The following is a 24,159-nucleotide window of genomic DNA, read 5'->3' as shown; positions in this document are numbered from 1 at the left end:
ACATGTCAATAATATTGGTTCCGTTTCGGTAAATATTGAAGACCTCACCGGTTCAAACATGTCTTGACAACCTGACACGCTATCTGTTATATAAACGAAATATGTCGGGAGGTATTTCCACGAATCTTAAAGTGTCTTATTATTTAATATTTATTCTCGTTTTGCTCTTTTCGTCGGTGTCTTCGCACGGTAAGTGCCATGCTAGCAAAACATGACGGCTAGCAAGATAATTTATGCTCAGTATTCACCATAACTATCTATCCACACATTCATTATTGCATTAGTTAAGTATAACAACCTACGTAATGCACGTTTATGTGTAACAGTTAAATTTCTGCTGTTCAGAAAAGTAGGTAACCGGTACACTGGCTAAAAGCGAACAATAATAAGCATAGACATTATTATTACTTTTATAAAATATTTTTTTTTTCAATTTCAGTTGACATGACTATTTAGTAACTCCTACATACTGCTTGTATATATCATAATTATTACTGAAGTAACTATTCAAACTGGTATAAATGGGGTGCTAGCGTATACTTGATGTATTCTGTTCTTTTTATCTTTTTTTGTAGAGCACGATGAGTTGGATCTGTCAAAAGAACAGGCAGCGATATCAACCTCCGAAAGTGTCCCTGAATTTACAAAGGGCGCCGATCCGAGGTCACTCAAGCGTCAGTTCAAGACGGCCGAGATCGCCGACGCCGTGATGGGTACCGAGGCCCCCATTGACCAGTCCGACATGGAGTCTCTCTACCCCAAGAACGTCAAGGACTTTCAGTTGGGCTTCTCGCCGCCATGCGACGATGACTCCGGGTGTCCTGCCACAGTTCCCGACGGTGACGGCGCCGAGTCATCCCAGCCGGTAAATCGAACTGTGCTCGGTTTTACGCCGTGAACATGTTGTGAATGGTGCTCTGGCTCTCTTCCAGGTGATGCTGGACATGGTTCATGCTCCTTCCACCGACGAGAAAAACGCAGAGACCGCCAAGACTTTCAAAGTCAACTGCGACCTGAGGAATGTCAGCGGCTCCGAGGCCTTGATGGTCAATGTACTCAACGCGTCGCAGGTTACCCACCTTAACCGCACAAGTTGATAATAGGAAAGCGCATGCCAGCATTTGCTGACGACTCGCATCCATGTCAAATCAAAGGACCTGATGGAGTTCCTGAACGCCAACGGCACCGAGTGCTCTGTGGTTCTGTTCTTCACAGCGTGGTGTCAGTTCTCGGCCGGTCTGGCGCCACACTTCAACGCTCTGCCCCGGGTCTTTCCAGCCGTACATTTCTTGGCCTTGGATGCCTCACAGCACAGCAGGTCAGTTTAACATTGTAGCGTGTAGCTAATAGCGTACTGCACGTAACACGTCACCTTTGCTCATTAATATTCATGACGTTAGCAGCTGTTGCTGGGGGGCGGGGGGTGTCAAGCTTTCGTTTGTACCTCATGCTAGATGCATGTAAATAGTGTATGAACTAGATGTTTAATGAGCTAAACCTACCAATTCTGTCCGAAAATGATGTCCCTGGAGCCAAATTCACTGGTAAAGATGTGGCAGAACATAACATACGTTCAGTTAAAGAGATGGCTTAAGTGTCGAGGGCTGAAAAAGACAGGAAAAAGAGCCGACCTGATCCAGAGGTAGCTTTTTTATCGACACCTTTGTCTTGTGTGCATTGCCTTATGACACTGACAATGACATTCTCCTGTTTCGACAAGCTATCCTTTACCAACATATACTCTTTCTTATATATTATATCCTCTGGTTGTCTTACGTCTCTGACCGTTCTTGGGGGTAATTTGTATTGCTATTTTTGTGTAGCGATCGCAAATGCTACTCAGTGACAGCCAACGAACGCTTTTAATTTTTTTATTATTAATTATTACTATTTATTATTACTATTGTTTACACTTCCCTCTTACTAAAGTTGTTTCTTTACAACAGAAAAGGTAACAACAGTGGCAGTCAGATACCATTTTAATTTTATTTAGGTCATTCATTGTCAGACAGAAGCAGCACAGCAAAATGCCACGCTAAAAAATAAGTAAAAATATCAAAATGCCTTACCTCTTTGGGGCAGGCAATGGATCAGCATTGTGATCTGTAGGACCATGGCCCCCAACAAAAAGTTACCTGCATATGAAGGTGAATGGCTTCACCTTGCTGGCGTTAAACTGGTCTTTTGGACATCCACACAAGTTGATTAATTGTTCTTATTTTTTCCTCTGAGTTTTTGGCTTCGGTAAACGTATGAAGAAAACATCCTTCAAATGTCGTAATGTCTAGAGTCGTTTCTAAAAGTTCCATAGCAGCAGTGTTTACTCGGCATGTTTTTTTTTTGGAAAGATTACCGGCAAAAAACAAGCAGTACTAACATGGGTTGTATGCGAGGACGCTTCTACGTTGATCCCCTTCCGGTTTACGATAGTGACGTCACGCAGCCTTGCGGTCTAAAAATAGCATTGGTGCGGTACGCTATTGGGTAATTCCAGAACTGGAGGACATTTTGGTTTTAAAATCCTTGAAAACCTATTGATACCATGTTAACAATGTTTGGCACAATCACAGTTACAGGTTGGTTTGCAAATTCTTACAAATGTTCTCTTTTTCCCCAGGAATAGGAAGTACTGTAACTGTTTGTCTAGCTTTTACTGCTGCTCAAGAAGACAAACTCATGTAAATAACTAAAGAAAAAAACAAATTGTGATCATATTTACATGACTAGGTTGGATTAAATGGAGTATGACATTCAATGAAGGTTAACAGTTTTATGAAAATATGAAAAATAGAAGCAAGGACATCATGTTGCTGAACCCATTTTGGGGGGAAAGTGTCATATGTCAAGTCTAGTGCTTTCTTCTAAGATGATTAAAAAAAGGAAGGTTATGGTTACAAGGTTGCGTTTATGTTCTCGGACACCCATTCCATTAATAATGAATGCCTCTTGACATATTTATTAAATTTGTGGCTTCAGCCTGTCGACCCGATTTGGAACGGTGGCAGTCCCCAACATCCTTCTATTCCAAGGAGCCAAACCCATGGCTCGCTTCAACCACACCGAGAGAACCCTGGACGTGCTGACCTCCTTTATCACCAACCAGACGGGTAAGCGCAACCTCAGAGTTTAAAACGGTCATCAATTAAGATCAGCTTGCTCGTTAAGGGTTGGAAGCGGGGCCGGAGAGGAACGTGACAGATGCTGATCGTCTGGGCCCGCTGGCCAGCGTGCCCGTCAAGAGCGTGGACTGGCTGCTGGTCTTCTCGGTGCTCTTCATCACCTGCTTTACCGCCTACGGAATCCTCCGTACTGACAGCATACGGTGGCTCATCCCGGGCCAGGAGCATGAACATCAGGAGTGACTGACTGATGCCGGTTTAAAGGAACAGTCCAGTTTTCATTTTGGAGACATGACAAACATTTCTATTAAAGTTGGTGTTGAAGTGGATTGTGAAGTCTCTGAGAGTTTGTGTGTATAAGGGGAAGAAATGTCTATCAGTCAACATAGTCTCCTGGGTTTAAAATTTGATTTCAAGTCAACTGAGAAATTTATATCCAAATAGGAAGTCAATTTTTAGCTTTTCAACGTTTAAATGTCCATGTACTGCATATTTTCTGAACATTTATATCATTTCGATTAGAATATCATTATGGAGTGAATTTTAAACCTGTCACCTGGTTTGAGCGCCTTGAAAGGTGGAAAAGCGCTATATAAGTATAACACCATAACACCATAATTGAACGTGGTCATTTTAATCAGGCAGTGAAGTGAACACCCCTAGTACAGAGTAGGAGGATAAATACAGAGTGCATGACATTTTTGTGAGGGTACAGTAGTTGAGCGGTGTTGGAGGAGGACAAACAAATGAGTTGAGCTCCCCCAGCATGTCCTGGTTAATATTTAGCCCGGCAGCAAGCAGCCTTTGGCCCCGCGGTCTGCTCCGGCTCAACGGCCTCAACCTGGTCCCCCTTTCCAGGAAGTACTCTACTAAAATGGTGAGTAAATAAATAGCATAGTAGTGTCGCGGGTTTGGGAATCAATTATTATTAACGCGTGGTCGTACCGTGACGTGCAACTTCCGCCTGACTACAGGTAAAAGCTGTAATAGTAGCACGCGCAGCCGTAAAATACTGCGACTATATTACATTCGAGATTGTTTTCGATTATTTTAGGAGTCATTGTTTGTATTCGCTTAAGTGGCCCAAATGATGCCACTTCGTTCGTATTTTTAGAGTTTTTGTGTGCCACTCCACTTTTTTGGGTGTCGTAAACCTGTTAATTTCTACTCCAAGTTACTTCTATCACATCATAATGACGCCGAATTGAATAACGAGTCACGAAATATTCTAAAACTAGCCTTAATTGTTGTCAAATTGAGTGCATCATAAACAATAATAGTGATTATTCGTTGGTTGCAGTCTAATAGGAGTGTTGGTTTTCATTATCAATGGCGCTAGACTGCCATCTAGTGGCTCCAGCAGTATTAGCAACCACAAATCATTTTACATTAGGATTTTGCAATTGAATGTTTTATTGTGATTTTTGAACCGAAATGTATGTAATTATGGCATTCAAACAACAAAATGTGCTTGTTGGCAGTCGTCTGACTCTCATTGGCTCTTACCTGCTGACCGTGACCAACATGTGATGGAGCTGAGGGCTACGGGATGGATGGAGGTGGAGGACCGCGACGCCATCTTCAAGGAGCTTCACTTTAAAACTTTCAACCAGGTGAGGTCACAGAATTGGAACTCAATTAGAGCAAAAATGTTACAAAATGACACCTTAACAAAGTAAAGGTTGGGACAGGTTATTACAGGCCTAGAATAAACTGCGCCCCATTCTTAATAAATTAATTTTTTTTCAATTTAATTTTAATTTCATTTAAATTTAATTTTAAATGCACATTATTGTATTGCTCTGTTTTATGTGGCTTTATCAAACATGTAAAAACACTTTTTATACTGTGTTTACTACTTACATTACATTTACTACTTGACATTTTAAAAGCACACTCAAGAGAAACTGGAGGGATTGTTGTAAAAAAATGTGTAACATTTGGTGGGCACGCTCAAGGCCACTTAACGGACTTCCTCTAATCCCAACACTTGTTTTCACCCCTGGGAAGCGTGCTGTTTGGGCTGTTTTTACACTTTTACGCATTTGAAGTGGGGGGCCGGCCTCCCCCGCGGACCGCCTCCGCGTCAAACCCAGTTAGGCTGACACGTGCCAGGTGGCCGCTCCTTTCGCAAACAAATCAAATTGGATAAAAAGTTTCATCTGTCCGCCGTTAAAAAAAAAAAAAAAAATCAAGGAAAGAAAAACCGTCCTCGCGAGCCTGCTGTTGTCGCAGTCTGAACAAACGTTGGCAAAACTCTCTTTTATCATCATTTTCCAAACAAATCCGACACAAGCAGGCCCAGTTGTGACCACAAGACAAAAAGTCATGAAAACGACAATTTCAATTTGGGTACGATGCACAGAAGCGCAACATGAAAAGTTGAATTTCAGCCCAAAGTACTGCGGCCGGCTTTATTGGCCTGGAAACGGGTTTGGAATTTTCAGAGATTGATTCTCCAGTCATATAAGAACCACAAAAGGGTGACACTTGTGATGATGATTAAAAAAAAAAATCTCTTAAGTCTTTGGCTGCGATTGACGGTGATAGATGTCCAATCAAATTATAAATGAAATGTGTATTAATTTGACTTTTACAGAAAATACACATACACACATAATGGAAATTTAACAGATTAAATGAATATGTACTAATTGAACATAAGTTTACAATGTCATAACTAAAACAGAATTCATGATTGTAATAATTTTGTACAATATCATCTTGAACGCACAAAGTACATGAACTTAACAATATTGAGTTTAACCCTTGCATGTACGAATTGTGACAGCTTTTTAAAACTTTTACAGTACACTCATTTGACTTATTGGTTACCAATGACGGCGATACACGCCTAATCTATGTAGACTGGGAGTCATTTGCCCCTTCCAGTCTAAATAGATTGGACGTCTCGTGCAGTCGATGGCACTGAAAGACGTGCATACACGGCCAGTCCACCCAGTTAAAATTAATTGGATGTCTATATTAGTCATTGGCATTCAATGAGTTAAATACTTTAAAATAAAATCAACCTTAGAGTGTTTCTTGGGGCCGAGTATGCCTCTGTTTTTGTTCATTTAATTAGTCTGGCTTTTATAAACAATGTATTAGTGCTGCAACGATTAATCGATTAACTCGAGTGTTCAATTAGAAAAAAAATTCAAATTAAATTTTGTTGCTTCGAGTATTCGTTTAATTAAAGTGGCGTTGTAATGGTTTATTTTGAAAGTGTTTGCATTTAGTTTTATTGATTAGGGTGGATAAACTGCCCTCTGGTCTGTCTCTATTCACATGGCTGAATCCAACTGCTCCCTGTTAAGACCAACGTAAGCTGTTTTTTTTTTTTTAGCTAATGTTTTTTAATGCATTCATGATTCAGTTTATAGGTATATTTAGCCGTTTTTTTGTGGGAATGTGTCTGAACCATTTGTTAAGAGCATTGTAAAAAAAACGTTAGCATTTTATAGCATTTAAGCAGGTGGCCTTTTTCTATGTAAGTTAGCCAATTGTTCTTATGTTGTACATAGATCCTCATTAAAAAAAAAATTATGCTGTTTGAGGCTCAGCTCAGGAATTTTAATTTTTCATGTTCCTTATCCGATTACTCGATTATTCGAACTAACTAGTCCATCAATTAATTGACTAGTAAAATAATCGAAAGCTGCAGCCCTACATTGTATTAATGTATAGATTTACAGTATTTATAAGTACATGAAAATAATACAATAATGATTTAGTAGTTGAAAATAAATAATAAAATAATTTCTAAGTATCATCTTTTGAATAGCTATCCACTGTAGGGACCCCTGTCCCTGAAAGTGTTAAAAATGCAAATTAGTCCAAATGAACAACGACCGCCCGTTACCGAAAATGAAAGTGAAGCAATACTACCATCTTTTGGATAGTTGGAGTAACAAGTTCATATTTAATCAATCTGCAATTATTTAATCAACCTTGGTGGGGAAGGGGTTTGGTTTAAATCAGGTTCCAAGGATCTATGTGTATACATTCTTGGAATATACCTACCAAGTTTCATCATGATTCGCCCACGAATAACCACTGAGTAGCCATTTAAGTTAGACCTTACCAAGAACAACAAAGGGATTGACTATTTGAGCCCTTCCTCCAGGTGTTTTAAAAATACATTTTATAATAAAAAATACCTACTAAACGAAAAATAGTTACTAACAGCAACCAGTCATTACAACCCTCTTGAAAATTATTTGACCACTTCCAAATATTTCCTTACCCTAACCAAGTCATCTTCTGGTGGCCTTCAGGGGGCGATCGCGCTGCACTCCCCATTCAAAAAGGTCAAGAGTTTCCAGCTGGAGTTGCCACTTTACTTCCCTTTGATTGGAAGCATCCTAGCACTCCCACCGCCAGTAGCCCACTTTCTACATCAGGCCGGTGAGCAGCTGACTCATCCCAAGGGGCGGTGTCTGCTCCTGTTGGAAACCAGCCAGCATGATGGCGTCCCTTTTTTAATTGCACCGCATTACTTTAGAAAAGTGTTTACTCGCTCATCTTGTTTACGGATGCGAGCATCTGTTTTGCATTTGCTCGCGATCGTTCTGTTTGAAAGGGACACCGCACACAAACTTTTGGGGATTACGCTACTATATGTTCGGAAGAACATACGATGATTTTTAAAATTGTACTTAAAGTTGTTATTCTTTCAGTCGCACGCCCTGGAAAGTTAGGAAATTCAGCCCTCGTCACTAGTTTTACTAATTGATTCCAAACTGGCTGAAGTATTATGATAGGATGCCCAAAAAGAGTCTCATGGGACCCATGCTCAATTCTGACCAGTAAATCAGCCATTTTGTTATGAAGTGTCAATTTCAGCAAAGTTATTTGAGTAGCGTTTTTTTTTTTTTTTTTTTTCTGGAAAGTTCAGAAAAATTCAGGCCCCGCCAATGGTTTCGTTGATTGACTTCAAATTTGGTGGACATATTTTTTATGAAAGGATGCACAAAAACATCTACAGGAGTCTTCTCAAAATCGAGTGGACGTCGGCCATTTTGGTTTTAAGCATCAAATTTTGGCCAAATCAAGTGAAGAGTTTTGAATTTTTTTTTCTAAAATTAAGCACCCGCCACTAGTTTCACCAATAGTTGCCAAATTTGGTGGGATGCTGATCGATTAACTCCAGTACTTAGATGAGAAAAATGCTTCGTATCAAATTTTGCTGTCTCAGGGATTAGTTAGAGTGGCGTTGTAATGGTTTTATTGATTTGGGTGGATACAGTGCCCTCTAGTGTCAACAGTGAAATGACATAACCTATGTAACGGCTGAATCCCACTGCTCCCCGTTACAGCCAACATAAGGCTGTAAGATTTTGAGTTTATATGTGTGTTTATGCAGTCATAATTTAGTTTACAATTATATTTACATTTTTTGGGGGGAATATGTGTTTGAATGATATATTAAGAACTTCGTAAAAAAAAGTTAGCATTTAATAGCATTTAAGCTAGCAGAATTTTGCTAGGCAAGTTAGCTAATTGTTCTTTTGTTGTACTTAGATCCTCATTTATTCTTTTTATACTGTTTGAAGCTAAGGTCTGGTATTTTAATTTTTTAAATGAAAGTACAATTCTGCATAGTTTGAAGAAACACTCAAGAATTTTATTTTGTATTTACATTTGATGCTATTTTGAAAGTGCAATCTTAGCAAGCAGAAATAAAATTATTGCAAGCATGAACGCTTGTTTCTTTTGTTTTACATCTCCTAAAATTTATTCCGCAAGGCATTAAATGTTTGTAATCCGATTACTGGATTATTTTAACTAACCAGTGTTGTTAAACTTACTTTAAAAACGTAATTAATTAAAATTACAAATTACTTCTCCCAAAAAGTAATTGACGTAGTAACTCAGTTACCCGAATGTAAGGTAATTGGTTACTTGGCAAAGTAACTGGTGTTACTTTTCATGTTTTTTTTTTTCCCCATTCAAAAAAAAAACATAGGTCACACTATGTGAAGTTCAATGGGTTTTTGGGACAGTTGGCCCTAGCCCGATTCTTTACCCTAAACTTGACTAGACACAGGGGTATTGGGGCTATTGCGATAACTAGATAGTAACCTTTGCTATGTTTGGAAGTCATTTAATGTTGTGAATCAACCGTTAAAGTTGTTAAAATCCCTACTGTCTACATGTGAAAGTTTTAAAACTGTTTCATCATTTAAAGATTGATTCAAGTCAAGATTTTGCCGATTTAAGAGTATTTTACATAAAAAGTTACTTAGGTTCGCTAGGAAGGTTCTCTACTGTACAGCAGAGCCTTCCTGAGAAGTCTACTGCTTTAAGATGGCGGCTGCTTACTAACGCCGGCGAGTCTATAATTTCTCATCTAGTTCTATACACATGTGTTATCTACCGTAGCATCATGTGGGCGTAGTTTGTAGGCTTTCGGCTACAGTCAGGTATTATTGGAGTCACCTAGCATCGCATTTGCAACAGCGTCACAACTCCCTTCCCTACTCCCGCTCTGCTCTCTTCGTGAGTCCGTGTCTCTCAGATTTTCTTGCATTTTCAACCAATGTAGTAACACATTAGTAACGCACACCTTTACATCCTCAGTAACAGTAACGGCGTTGCAAAGATGAGAAAAGTAATTAATTAGATTCCTCACTACTAAAAAAAAAAATAACGCCGTTAGTAACGCCATTATACTTTAACACCGTATTAACAACACTGGAACTAACTAATCAATAGATTAACTGATTACTTAAACAATCAATAGGTGCGGCCCTAGACGTGTCTGTTATGATAAGATGCACAAAAAAGTCTCAAGGACCTGTGCTCGATTCTGAACGGAAGGTCAGCCATTTTTTTCAATTGTTTGTTTTGACCAAATTATGTGAGTGAAGCTTTTTGGAAAGAGAAAAATTCAGCCCTCTCCACTAATTTCACTGGTGGACCCCAAATTGGATGGACAAGTAATTTATGACAGTCTGCACAAAAAAAGTCTCAACCCATCCGCCAAACTTAAGCAGGAAGTCGGCCATTTTGATTTAAAGCAGGCATTTAAGCCTAGCAAAAGTAACAACTCTTATACAAAGATAAAAAATATCAGTCGCCACATTGACATTAAACTTGCAATTTATCTTTTTGATTTTGGTCATCTGGCATGTACAAAAACGTACACCAACCCCTGAATCCTAATGGTAGCGCCTTCAGTATCTGTCAATCATCCGCCATCAACCAGAAGGTAGCCTCCGTGCTAACAAGCAGATGGCGGATCCGGACGTCTTCCTCACTGAGGTCACACACTTCTCCAGCCGAAAGCTTCATGGAAGACGAATGAAACATGAGAGGCGTGGCCCTCGTCGGCGACCTTATTGGCCGCCGCTGAAGTCGTTCCAATAGTAGGCGTGGCTACTTGCTAACCACGGAGTGCGCAATTGCCATCCCGTCAAGAATGTGGGCCCGCGCGCGTCTTTGTACGCACAGCCCGGCGAAAGGCGAGGCGCAATCTGCATGCACTTAGTCCTGGCAAGACATAGCGGGCGCTCGTCTTAAGCCCCCTTTTGGACGGCGCAGCGGCGGAAAGCCGATCTGTAAATAACAGACATGTGTTCCTTCCAGGCGGCGGCCGCGGTCGGAGCGTCTCATCCCGTGCTGTGTGACAATCACGCTGTAATAGCTGCAAAATGGCCGACGGGGGTGGGGGTGGGGGACTAGTGTGGTTCTGATTATTGGAGGCGGGGGCCTGCGTAGCGTCTCGTCAAATTAGCCGACTTTGACAGCTACGCCGCCAAGGTGGGGGCGGCAACCGGTGTTTTGGCCACCTTTTCCTGCAAACGACTTTCTTCCGGGTTCTGATTGGTGGGGCTGGTGACCAGTCCGGGATGTTGCAGAGAGGCTACGATAGGAGCTTCCTCCGACCTTGACTCCAATTGGCTGGTGACCAGTCCTGGTTCCAGGTCAAGGGATCGTGTCGGCGTGAAAAGCATCGACTCCACTGGGTAGACAAAGCATTGACTCGCCAAGTCCTTGACCCCCATTGACAGTGTCCCGTGTCCGAGTGGGGGGCCGTTAGCGGGGTGAGCCACTTGGCCGCCATTGTGTCCCGCCTGCCACTGCCCCCGAGGGAGAAGGCCGATGTCTCGCCAGCCTCTTTGGACATTCAATTCCCAATCATTTGTACTTTGGGATTAGCGGACCCCCACCCAACCCTGTTTTGTCTCCTAGATCTTCTTCTCTTGGGGTTCATGTTGCGTCACGATTCTTCTTCTTTAGTTTCACATTCTCACTCCCTTCCCAATTTTAGGAACACTTACCAATGCAAAATATGTTGTTTTTGGTGTTTTTGCTAAGACTAAAAAAAAAAGAACGTTGTGTGAAAGTTATCGTTTTGTTTGTCGACAAGGAATTCATGTAGGGAACACCACAGTAAAATGTAATGTAACTTGGGTATTATCTTGGTTTCCGCATGCAAATATGACTCCTATTCTTGTTACAATTCCGGTATCTGTATGAGAATCCACGCCCAACTAATCAGCCACAACATAACAATGACGATACCGGATAGCCAATTTTTGGCGGTGCAGTCAACAGCCGTAGCCGAAAGTTATTGGATGTGCGGCGATGATATATTGCGCAATGTTCTTCCGCAGCGCTAGATTGGTCAGTGCTAGTGCTGCAACGATTAATCGATTAACAATAGAAAACTCAGCAGAGGCCGACTTGGCCTTTCCCAAGACAAACACTCCTAATATTCCCTGGCAATGGGCGATTTGGCCTCTCCTCCGTTGACTCATGTGATAGTTTGTGTCCGTTCAAGTCAAGCTACATTTATTTAATTACATTTCTTTATGAAGTTTGACACTTTTTACACATTTTTTAATTCACTTTTCCTATACCCCACACATAATGACAGAAAGAATGGCCCAAATGTGTACATTGTTTTGAAGAAGAAAAATAAGCATTTTAGAACTGCAATTTGAGTGTAAAGCAGGAATTGTGTCTATAGTTTAGAAGGACTGAATCAGGGGCATGGAGTATGGATTGTGGTCATTGTGTCTGAAGTTAATGTACTATGTCTAGTGGTTGCATTTCCATATGAACGGCTGTTGTCTGTCCGACAACGACTTGCCAATTCAAAAGCACTTGGGTCATTTTTGCCACCTCTGGGTTTTCTGGGGGAGAGGCCATATCGGTCATTGTTTGGGACTAGTAGGAGTATCAGAATTCTCTGGGACTTCTAGTGTTAACTTGAGTATTCGATTAGAAAAAAAGATTCAAATTAAATTTTGCTGCTTTGAGTATTTAAGTGGCGTTGTAATGGTTTATTTTGAAAGTGTTTGCATTTAGTTTTATTGATTTGGGTGGATTCACTGCCTTCTAGTCTGCCTCATTTCACATGGCTGAATCCAGGTGCTCCCTGTTAAGCCCAACATAAGCCAAGTTTTTGTTTGATTTAGTTTATCGGTATATTTAGCCTATTTTTGTGGGAATATGTGTCTGAACCATTTGTTAAGAGCATTGTAAAAAAAATTTGCATTTTATAGCATTTAAATTAGCCGACTTTTGCTATGTAAGTTAGCCAATTGTTCTTTTGTTGTACATAGATCCTCATTTATTTATTATACCGTTTGAGGCTCAGCTTGAGAAACATGCAGTCGACAAATTTCATCTTTGCAGAGATGACTTGGATTACCAATGGTGACGTGTTGTTTCGATGTTGGGGCTTGCACAACGAAGTCGACGTGTATGATATGCTTACTATTTTTAATGGTTCTTATCCGATTACTCGATTATTCGAACTAATGGTTCATCGATTAATCGAGTACAGAAATAATTGATAGCTGCAGCCCTAGTGTGTGCACATTGGTGAGGATGAAAGTGCCGGTTCAAGTAATGTATAAAGGATTATCTGAACTTCTTAACACTACCAATCAGTGAAAATAGATTTAGGAGGTCATACGTTCCTGACTGTCGTGTTTATCTAGATGCGACGGGACAGCCTAGCGGTACAGGTAGTCCCTGGGTTACGACGTATCCGACTTGCGTGATTTCGACTTTACGACACGTGTCTCGTCCGCTGTTTTTTCTCCAGTCATTTTTTTTTTTTTTTAAATAAAAGTCGCGTCACAGTGTCTCGTCCGCCACCTCTCAGCATTGATGGTAAATACATTATATTTTTTGTCATTTAATTGAATTATTGATTTGGTCTAATTAATTTAAATGGCTGATCTCTTCAGTACTTGCTATGCATATCTGGTATTTCATTATACTATAATGTATGTGCAGTTCGCTTTCCTATGTTGCACTCGGACTTGTTTGACGTCACGCCAGCGCTATTTTCTGTTAGTTTCGAGCATTGCTTTCACGTTGGGAAGCAGGGGTGAACGACAGCTAACATTTCAAGAAAGCAGAGAAACGTTAGCTCGCTATTAGCCTACTAGCTTATTGAGCAGCGTTCGTTTTCATCGCTGGAGCGGTGCCACTAATAGCTGTCGTTTTCTTAGTTGATTTGGACCTTATTTCCCTCGGTATTATTGTGCAGCCATTGAGGTACTGTATGTTTTGTAAGCAAATATGTCTCTGTTGATTAACTTAACAGCATTCTTGTACGCTCTTGTATAGTGTAATAGTGTGTGTTCATAGTTGGGCGGTGACAAATTGATAAATGTCAGTTGTAGGAACAGTTATGGTGTGACTAGTGTTGCCAGAGGGAAGTACCGTATTGGCCCGAATATAAGACGGCCCTGATTATAAGACGACCCCCTATTTTTCAAGACTCGTATACTTGTATATATATATATATATATTTTGATTGACATATAGGTAAACCAGGCATGCTTTAGCAGAGGAGACAACAATGTCAGAGCCCCATTAGCCTATCACCCACACTCTCTTATTAACATACATGAGTCATAGTGAGACAAGATCACTCTAACTAACCCTATATATATATTAGGGCTGTCAAAATTATCGCGTTAACGCGCGGTAATTAATTTTTTAAATTAATCACGTTAAAATATTTGACGCAATTAATGCACATGTCCCGCTCAGAAAGTATTCTGCCTTTTGGTAAGTTTTACAGCAAGACTTTTTGTGCTGTCCAACAGCGAACTCTTGTGGTCACATTGCGACATGGTTTATTGTTTTCTTTCCAGTTCATTATGGCTGCACGACGTCTCGGGCTGATAATGTTGTGCTTATATGATCCTTGGACAAGATTTGTCCGTAAGTATGGTTGTTGTAAAGAATGTACATATTATGTTAGTAAGCGAAATGTTATATTTTTTGTATGAGACGCTTTTTGTTTATGTTCACTAAAACCTGTATAGCGTGCTAAGCTAACGTTGTTGCTAATGCAATGCTTGTGTACTTTTTTTTTGTAGTTTTACGACGGTCTAAAGAGGAGAATGGTTTGAGGCCATTTTATTAATAAATCAGATGAAAAAGGAAGAAGTCTGATTATTAAGGCGTTGTTCACTAGCTGTCTAGCTTTGGAAAAAGTAGACGCTTCGGAGTGAGGACAGCATAGACAGATTTAAATGACAGTAGAGTGAAATGCCCACTACAGTCCTTTTGTACCGTATGTTGAATGTATATATCCATCTTGTGTCTTATCTTTCCATTCCAACAATTTATTTTACAGAATATATATATAATTTACAGAAAAATATGGCATATTTTATGGATTTATAGAATCCTAAAATTTTTATCAGAAAATTCATTTTAAAAATAGATGAAAGATGATATCCCCTGAGCTAAAATATATATGTGTGTGTGTGTTTGTAATATATGGCGGATATATATAGCTTAGAATCATTAATTGATGTCTTTTATTAAAAAAAAAAAAAAAGTCTTTAAAAAATTATTTACTCGCATATTTTAAACTTAAACAAATGGCGTCACAATGAAAAAAAATGGCGTTTGTAAAAAAAAGTCACGTATATCTACCTCATGACTATCGCTTAATTGTATTTTTTTTGTTACTGTCGCATTTTGTCCGATATGTTAGATGATAAATAATCTTAAATATCTTGTTAAAGTCATGGCGTCTGTAATCCTGCTCTCGGGTGCTCTCGCCTCCAGATAGGGTTTTGCTGTTTAAAAAACATTTTTTTTAAAATAAAAATGTTAAAAATGCCCTCCTGTTTAAAATTTTTCTTCCCCCACAAAATTGAGATTTTAAGCTGTTCAGCTAAGATGTATCACACGTGCATATCGGACAATTTTGAAAGTTGGCCAAATTGGGGGTCTCACAGCACAACTTCAAGTCACCTAAGTGTTTTCCACCATATATATGTGTATAATAGTAAATATACATGATCTTTATAAAAATTAGTCCTTTGTCAAACGCTCATCATCATGTTAGCATTTTTTCAATGGACCCCATCTCACCTTCACCATGTCTTACATTTCTTGAAAAATCTTTTACATTTGTGTAACACCCAATGTTACCGCTCCTCCCAGCTCTATACTGTTCTGGAGATGAATTCTTGGTCTATGTCTAAAGTAGCCCCATGCAGCCAGGCTCAAGGTGAACTTAACACAGTCGATCATTCACTGTCAGCCCTCCTAGTCAATATGAATTGGACGTCCGTCGCCGTCAATGGCAGCTAATGAGTTAAAAATGTGAAAAATATAAATATATGACAAAACAGCCATCCAACTGGGTCGTCGCAGTGGCTGACGGCACCCCGACACAAAGCAGACCCCCTTGGACAGCAAATTGGTGGCAGCCGGGTCAAGTTGCAGGAATATGCCAATTACTTGAATTGATCGGCGTGGCTCGATAACCAATTGGACGCTCGGGCCGCCGACTCGTGTTACGCCTTTGGACTTTTTACCGCAATTGGCTACGACGCAAACCTGCCTAACGCAATTTCCTGTGCGAGTAATGGTGTTTGGTCATGTCAGGTGGCGTGGGGCGGCCGTGTAAACAATGGCCTTTCAGTTGATCTAATTAGGCGGGGAGGAAGTGTTTAGGGGCTTAATTGAGATTGCTGTGGGAAATTGCTCCGAAATGGGCCCAGCCCGGCCGGCCAGCGCTTTCCTCGCGTTGGGATTTCGCTCGGGACTTTGTAGATAATTACGAGAAGCGCATGCGTCCTGATTGGAGAATGTGCCGCGTGCCCAACGCCAAATATGAAGCGGCTGTGTGTGCGCACTCGCCATTTCCTGCGTGCGCACGTGCCGTCAGACACGCTCGTCTCGTTTGCAAAGGGGCCGGGGTGGGCTTACATTTGCTTTTTAATGCTCGTACAAGATTTCACTTTTACTTGACTTGACGGAGGTCAACAATATAAATTGACCGGTGGCTGGGACGTACTTTTAAAACCATCAGGGCCACCAGAATGCTCCCAAATAATGCGTCGATTTAAAAATAATAATTTTAAAAAAATCTTACTTCATATACTGGTTTCGTGTTTTGATGACGTTACGCTATCCCAATCAAAGGCAACCTTTACAGTCTATACAGCAGCCGTTGCTCTCCGTGGGGTGTAAACACACCTCGTTCACTCCATCAGTCCCACATGAGCCATACCATGATTACTGCTGCTAATTGATCGTCAATATCTCCCTAACGTACTGCAAGACATGTTTCTGAAACCCCCAGCAACTGGCCAAGCACTGGGGGGCGGAGACAACTCAAGAAAGAGAACGTGACCGGAGGATTTCAGGGAAAGCGAAGTCCAAAATGAAAAAGAAAAGGGAAAGAAAGTTTCAGCCCTAGTGGCGAGACCGCTGGAATCAGCTCGGCTGCGATGAGACAAAAAAACGAGGTTTACCGTGAGGTGTGCCGATCAATGCCCACAAATGCAGACAGTTAAGTTCGAGAAAAGTTAACAAGAGTGAAACCTTTGCCATGAACATAACGTGATAATTCATCAATGTGACCACTGACCACAGAGAAAATAATAATGTCATTACGACGGTTTAGCTTGAAAATCGTTAGCCATAGTTGCCTTAAGGCAGAGTTATGCTTCTGCGTCAGACCTGCGCCGTCAACGAAGACCTGATTTACGACCCTCTCTGGCTCCTTCCTTTTTTTCTGACTTCGCGTCGCGTCAAAGCGTGTGACGTGGTGGAAATGGACTATGATTGGTCCGCTCAGTGTGTTGTTTCCAGTTCAGCGCGAAATCACCAGCATTGTGAAACATTATTTTTCTACACTCAAAAATGGACCAAGCCGACGAGAGTATCAACAAAGAGAAAGCACGACAACTTCTACTATGTATCGTCAAGACATTATGAAGATTGCCAAATGGCAAGCAATTCGTGGGAGGAGATTGCCGAAAATACGGGGCTGGATGTCAACCAGTGATTGAATTTAAAAAAACAAAAAAAAAACAAAAAAAAACAAAAAATGGAAGACCCACGAGACAAGTATGTGTGTGTTCGGAATCGAGTGGCCACACGAAGCGGTGACCCAGTCGACCAAAAACTGCCAGCTTTTTATCACTTTATGTCGTATTTACTGTTGGTGCACTTCATCATTTATTGTGTACATATGTTTGCTGTGAGTCTGTGACTTATTTAGGTGTCACGCTTCAAGTATATGAAGAATAAAGCACAGGTTTGGTGTCAAAAGAGTTGTATTGACGTTTAATTTTCAACAACTGTCAGTTCACACACGATACATCATCACTGATTGAGAGTGTCTCGGTGCTTTTATGATAACGTTAACATCAAGGCTTCCAACGCAGTTTGGGAAGTTCCATAGACGCCAGAACTGGCTATAGCTTCCCACTGGCTGGTTGTAGGACACGACAAACAAATCGGGCTGGAGGGCTATGCAGACCTTGGACAAAACGCTCGACGCCAGTTTGAAGCTAGCCACTACAGCTAGCTGGTGTCCGCCCGCGGCTAGAACTCTCTATGCGGCATCAAAAGTTGGACAAACCGCCTTGAAACTGTCTTCTGCGTCGCCTGCGCCTCAACATTTGTATGATCAACATTTATTCAATGTTGATGAGCTGAAGATCCACATTCAAGCGTTCCATCTTGCATTGTTTATTTATTTTTTTCTCTTTTAAACTAGACAAGCGGAAGTCAATAGCATACCCCAAAACCGTACAAACATAACGCCACACCCCTCTAGTGGCTTGGCGGTGAATTACAGAGCAACGCGTCACCTGGCCGGAGAACCATCGAATGTCAAATGATGCCGTAGTTGCTGCGCCGTCACCGCAACGCAGGAGCATAACTCAGGCTGTAGTCATCTCTTTGACTTCTAAATTGTTGCCATGACAACCGAGCCGGCGGTAATGGGAAGACACGAAAGCTTCGACCAGGCCCGGCGCTCTTCCAACCAATACATGAAATGAGTGGAAGTATAATTTTTAAATTTAACATTTCAAGATGAGAGAAGTGCTTTACTAACATGTAAAAGAAAATCCATTTTTTGCTTTAATTTTTAGAATGTAGTTCCAAAATCATACAAGTTCAGCGACAAGGTAACTGGATTTGAGGGCTTTCTCGCTTTGTAGTTTTTCTCAAAAAAGTTGCACGTTTGTGTTCACAAATGCGAACAAAATAGTCCATCAACTTGTTCTGAAGTAACGGGTGTTTCGTTTGGAGAGGATGTTGGCGCTGTTAGATAGCGTTCAAGAACTGCTCGGATTTCTAGCCATCAGCCACCTTGCTGTCCTCGACAGTGTGTTGGAATATAACACTGGGAGGATTGACTGTCATCATATATGGGTAAAATGGAAATGACACTTTGATGTATATCGACACTTTACGAATCTAATCAAATGATGTAAAGTAGACATGCTGGGGTACACATTGTCGTGGACAGCAAGGTGGCTGATGGCTAGAAATCTGAGCAGTTTTTGAACACGACACAAGCAATACCTCGCTCATCTGCAAACAAAGAAATTTGTACCTACTCCTTCCTTACTACTGCAACTCTGCCTGACGACAAAAAAAACAAAAAAGGATATAGCATAATTTCTTGCGGCACACCTGACAATCTCTCATGTTACACTAGTGACCCGCGGCACACCGGTTAAAAAACACTGTCCTAAACCACAGCAAATGCACATGTATGCATTTAAATTAGTGCTGTCAAATTTATCGCGTTATCGGGCGGTAATTAAGTTTTTAAATTAATCACGTTAAAATATTTGACCCGCTCATGCATTGCCTCAGATTACAATGACGCCGTTTTTTGCTCATAATAAGAGGCATAGAAAGGCAAGTGGACACAGGCGTTCATTGGACCGCACCGTTTATTGGCATAAGCTTTGGCAACTCCTTCACAACAAACAGAATTATCATTCAGTGAAAGCACAACAAAAACAATATTCCTATCTCTCAAAAAAAATAAAGTTCACAAAAAAAAAAAAAGATTCGTAGCTCGGACCGGGCTGTTTATTGGCATAAACTTCGGCAACTCCTTCACAACAAACACAAGTATCATATAATAAAAATACAACAAAAAATAATGTTCACAAAAAGAAAAGTGCTTCAATCTGTATTAATGAGGCCCTATTCTCACACAGTTAAACAACAATGCAAAGTGAACTGGCATTCCCAATCAAAATAGCTATGCAAAATACATATAAAACTTACTCAGACTTCGGTCAAACTCTATCCAAACATTTCGTTTAGCTCAGCAAATACACTGGATGGCAATATTTAGTCACAATATACATACTATCAGAGGTCTCGTACGTTGTGAAGCCAACACTCAAATGAACGTTAGGTACAATGAACCTGGAAACGACGACGTCAGTCGAGGGGCAAAACCGTATTGGCCCAAATATAAGACTGCCCTGATTATAAGACGACCCCCTCTTTTTCAAGAGGCAAGTTTGAAAAAAAGACTTTTTGAACACCAAATTATTTTTTATACAGAAAATAATTACAGTACATCCGAAACAAATGATTAGAACAATATATTTGAGAGAAAAATAATGTTTTTTTGCCTCATTCAAATCTTAATATCTGAACATTTAAATATGTAAACTAAAGTGCAATCACATTCGTAAATGAATGGCTTCTGGTTTTGAAATGTACCGTAATTTCCCGAATATAACGCGCACTTTTTCCCCCCAAAATCAACTTGTAAACTCATGGTGCGCATTATAAACGGGTACATGGATGGAGACAGAAATATATATGTATTACATATATATGTAAACCGATTTTTTTTCATTGACACGGCCACGTTGTGTTGAAGAAACGTATGCGGCGACCCGTTGCCGACCATTACGTGCGTGACGTCACCATTTTGTTTCGGTAATACTTCACTCTAATCGGCCGAATGATTTCGTCTGTGTTAAATTCTGCTTTTTTCACTCTTCATAAAGCACAGAATTTAGTTTCTTGAACTCATTTGAGTCGACGTTTATTGCAGCTCCGCAATTCGGACCATAACAAATGTAAGGACACACACTTCCTGTGTCCGTCAACTATATCGGTCCCTCGGGAAACTCAAACCCAAATAACAATAATTCCTTTTGTTACTGTCGTGTTGACAGCGATGAGCGCTCTCGGATTTCCGACTTACGTTCTCACTTTCATTTTACCGTATCAATCCATGGAAGAAAGATTTATTCATCATGAGGAAACGAGCAAGTTATACAGCAGCCTTTAAAAGAAAAGTCACATCTGTTTTGTTTTCTCCTAGATTCTGGTAAGTTGGAGAAGTTGTCAAATCATATTATTACCGTAAATATTGTCAGTTTACGGTAATGTTTTGAACTACCAATGTGCTATGCTTGTGCTGTGTTTCACCACTCAGTAAAATGACATCTCTGTATCTGTACACGAGCTCTGTTTTCTTGTATTCTTCTATTTATTGGTGCTAAAATTAGGGTGCGCGTTATAAACGGGTACAATGATTTCCCCTAGATTTTACAAGTAAATTTGGGGTGCGCATTATACACGGGTGCGCCTTATATTCGGGAAATTACGGTAAATAAACCAATCTATTGTGACCTAACAACAAAATTGCAATAACTGCATTAACCATCAAAGTGAAGTCTAACTGTAACTGTAGACTTGAAACAAATCTGAATGAGGAAAAACTTTGCAATAAAAAAAATTGCGAACTGGTTAAGCTTGAGAGAAGCTGAGATCTGTCATGTCAGAACATCGCTTCAATGATATCTGGCGCCATTCAGCGTCGTGAATGAGTATAATGTCTAGACCGCGAATATAAGACGACCCCCTCTTTTTCAGTCTTATTTCAATGCAAAAAACACACTTATATTCGGGCCAATACGGTAATTCAAAACTCGCCATTGACACCTTGTGGTATATTTCAGTCACTACCTTACGTGTACATAGTTAAAGATACTGTGGAAGAACGGCAGGGAGCCGCTTGGTGACGTCAACAATGGCGAGCTACTCGTTTATATTTTGATTGAAAATTTTACAAATTTTATTAAAACGAAAATATTTATAGGGGTTTTCATATAAAATTACTATAACTTGTACTAACATTTATCTTTTAAGAACTAAATATAAACAAATACAGTACTTATGTACAGTATGTTGTGTGTATGTATATACAGGATATACTGTATGTATATATTTTCCCCAAGTGGAAGCTTCCATGATCCTAATAAATTTAATAATTAAATAAATATATATACAGTATTGTGCAAACGTTTTAGGCAGGTGTCCTGCCTAAAACGTTTGCACAATACTGTATATATCCGTCTTGTCTTATCTTTCCATTCCAACAATAATTTACAGAAAAATATGGCATATTTAAAGATGGTTTGAATTGGGATTAATTAATTTTCAAGCTGTGATTAACTCGATTAAAAATTTTAATCATTTGACAGCCCTAATTTAAATACTACTTTATTTGTATATTGCTCGCTTGTTTAAAAACCAAACTACTAACGCATGGGCTCAAATGCACTGTACTCGATGTGATACGGGACAAGAAGCAATGTTGTTTCTCGCCGTTTATTGATTGTGTCATCACAAGAGGTCTACGGTTCTTCACTCTATTCAGTGGTAAACTTGGGGTCTTTTAACCGAAAATGCAATTTTTGCTGTTTTCGGCCCTGAATTTTCAGTCACATCTCTGTTGAATATTTGACCACTCGTTTGTCGTCGTGTGAATTTTCAGGCATTCGGCTTCATGTCGCGTGTCGCACTGCAAGCGGAGAAGATGAACCATCACCCTGAGTGGTTCAACTCTTACAACAAGGTGACTGCACACAGACACACATACACACACATATTGTAATGGCAATTAAGAGGCGGCACACGCCACACGCAAAATCTGACCAAGATGTATTCCTAAAATGTGACGCATATAAATACTGGTGTGTGTCTTTGTGTCTGTGTGTCAGGTGCACATCACGTTGACCACGCACGACTGCGGTGGGCTTTCCAAGCGAGACATCAAGATGGCCAAGTTTATTGACAAAATTGCTCTTTCCATGTGATGTTTGTTATTATTATTATTATTATTATTGTATTTATTCGTTTGTCCGCATATTGTTTGCCACTAACAATGGCTTAGCGCTGTTTTATAGATAATAAAAATCTTTGACTCAAAGGTGTGCCTGTTGATGGATCCCCAGACTTGAACCCTCAAGAATAAGCAGAAACCACAACTTTTTGCATTACTAAAAACGGTTCATGGAAATTTGGCATTTTTGACTAAACGTTCAATCGATCTTGCTTGGGTGCCAGTAAAATTGGATTGGATGTCCCTTACCATCAATGGAAGTGAATGACTTAAACGGCTGTTGCTTTGTTGAGTTTTATTTTTTCCACTTTCAGCTTTGTCGCATTTTGAGCCAAAATGTGCAGTGTCGTTTTTCTGCCACTTGTGATGGACGAGCGAACGCCTCAAAAATGAGCGGAAATTGGGCATGCACAATATATCGTTTGAACATCGCAATCGCAATGTGCCCATGCGCAATAGTCCCATCGCAGGACGCGCAATTTTTTCTTCATAAAAGCAGCAATTGTGCAGAGACATGGCTTCCTGGATTCCTTGTATATATCATGGGTACTAGGGATGTCCTGATCGCATATTTTTACACCCAAGTCCGAGTCCAAGTCACCTGACTTTGAGAATCTGCCGATACTGAGTCCTGATCTGATACCAAAATTTTATTATTTTTATTGCTTTTACGCTCACTCACGCTGCTGAGAACAGCCTTTCTTTTACGCAATAAATGAGTTGCCACAACACACTTCAGACTATGTCGCAAGCTTAACAATGATTACTGCATTTGTGGCTTTGATTGTAGCACTACAGAGGCGTCTCTGGCCAGATCAAAGCAACAAACCTGTCAATCATCGTTAACTTTAAGTACCAAGTTCAAGCTGCACTGGACAGTTAGGCAGCACTGCTTAGCAGGAGGGACGATGTGGCGCTGTACGAGCATGAAGCAGAAAAACATATTGTTTTAAATTTGAAAAACGGTCTGATTTCCAATCGTGATCAGATCGGGACATCTCTAATTAATACAGTGTAGTCATAGTGAGTCAACCAAAGTCTTCCCAAGCAGTGCTATTCAAGTGTGGTGAAAATTCTTCTAGTTTTTATATCACAAACCCCCCAAAAATTGCAATGTCAGTTTTTTCCAATATCCTTCAGCCCTAGCTGAAATACTCACCCATCTTGGCGAATGCAGATTACAATAAGCATAAATTATTATTTTATTGTTATTCTCCAATGTGATAGACGTACAGTGGGGAGAACAAGTATTTGATACACAGTCAATGGGAAAACCCATTGGCAGTGTATCAAATACTTGTTCTCCCCACTGTATATACTTGTAGATTTTGTGGTCTTTTAGTTACTGCAAACCTTTGCTGGGAAGTTTATTTTTTTTATACGTATGAATTTTTTTCATGGATCATAGACTTCATAATATATTGACAGGGCGCAGGGCCGAATAATAGGGGGCCTATCTCCGTCAAAGCTGACCGAGCGGAAACACAGATCAAGAGCTTATTATGTTGAAAATTCTCGTGAATAAATGCTTAAATCCCTGAATTCTTTATAAATATGGACGTAAAACAGTCTTGATTCTTGGTTAAAAGCAAAAAAACCTGCAGTTAGCATTTATTTTACGTAAATATG

At 40.2% G+C, this 24,159-nt stretch overlaps 2 protein-coding genes across 2 annotated transcripts; both read left to right on the top strand.

The window, feature by feature from the left end:
• On the top strand, positions 1-3,442 carry txndc15 (thioredoxin domain containing 15). The gene is made up of 6 exons (XM_057821896.1): positions 1-189; positions 576-865; positions 933-1,070; positions 1,155-1,318; positions 2,977-3,107; positions 3,166-3,442. The coding sequence occupies exons 1-6, from the start codon at positions 102-104 to the stop codon at positions 3,360-3,362; spliced, it is 1,008 nt and encodes a 335-aa protein (XP_057677879.1). The 5' UTR covers positions 1-101; the 3' UTR covers positions 3,363-3,442.
• Positions 3,443-3,764: 322 nt separating this feature from the next.
• On the top strand, positions 3,765-22,642 carry LOC130907053 (pterin-4-alpha-carbinolamine dehydratase 2-like). Its single transcript, XM_057821901.1, has 4 exons — positions 3,765-3,996; positions 4,601-4,732; positions 22,183-22,263; positions 22,409-22,642. The coding sequence occupies exons 1-4, from the start codon at positions 3,886-3,888 to the stop codon at positions 22,502-22,504; spliced, it is 420 nt and encodes a 139-aa protein (XP_057677884.1). The 5' UTR covers positions 3,765-3,885; the 3' UTR covers positions 22,505-22,642.
• Positions 22,643-24,159: the final 1,517 nt, after the last annotated feature.

The sequence above is a fragment of the Corythoichthys intestinalis genome, chromosome 18, assembly GCF_030265065.1.
Source record: "Corythoichthys intestinalis isolate RoL2023-P3 chromosome 18, ASM3026506v1, whole genome shotgun sequence".
In the NCBI taxonomy this organism is placed as follows: Eukaryota; Metazoa; Chordata; class Actinopteri; order Syngnathiformes; family Syngnathidae; genus Corythoichthys; species Corythoichthys intestinalis.
This window is presented reverse-complemented; position numbering and strand designations above follow the sequence as displayed.

Coding starts and splice junctions, on each gene's coding strand:
- txndc15 (XM_057821896.1), top strand. CDS start 102: ATGTCGGGAGGTATTTCCACGAATCTTAAAGTGTCTTATTATTTAATA. Junction 866..932: donor GCGCCGAGTCATCCCAGCCG/GTAAATCGAACT, acceptor GCTCTCTTCCAG/GTGATGCTGGACATGGTTCA. Junction 3,108..3,165: donor CTTTATCACCAACCAGACGG/GTAAGCGCAACC, acceptor TTGCTCGTTAAG/GGTTGGAAGCGGGGCCGGAG.
- LOC130907053 (XM_057821901.1), top strand. CDS start 3,886: ATGTCCTGGTTAATATTTAGCCCGGCAGCAAGCAGCCTTTGGCCCCGC. Junction 3,997..4,600: donor GGAAGTACTCTACTAAAATG/GTGAGTAAATAA, acceptor GCTTGTTGGCAG/TCGTCTGACTCTCATTGGCT. Junction 4,733..22,182: donor ACTTTAAAACTTTCAACCAG/GTGAGGTCACAG, acceptor GTGAATTTTCAG/GCATTCGGCTTCATGTCGCG.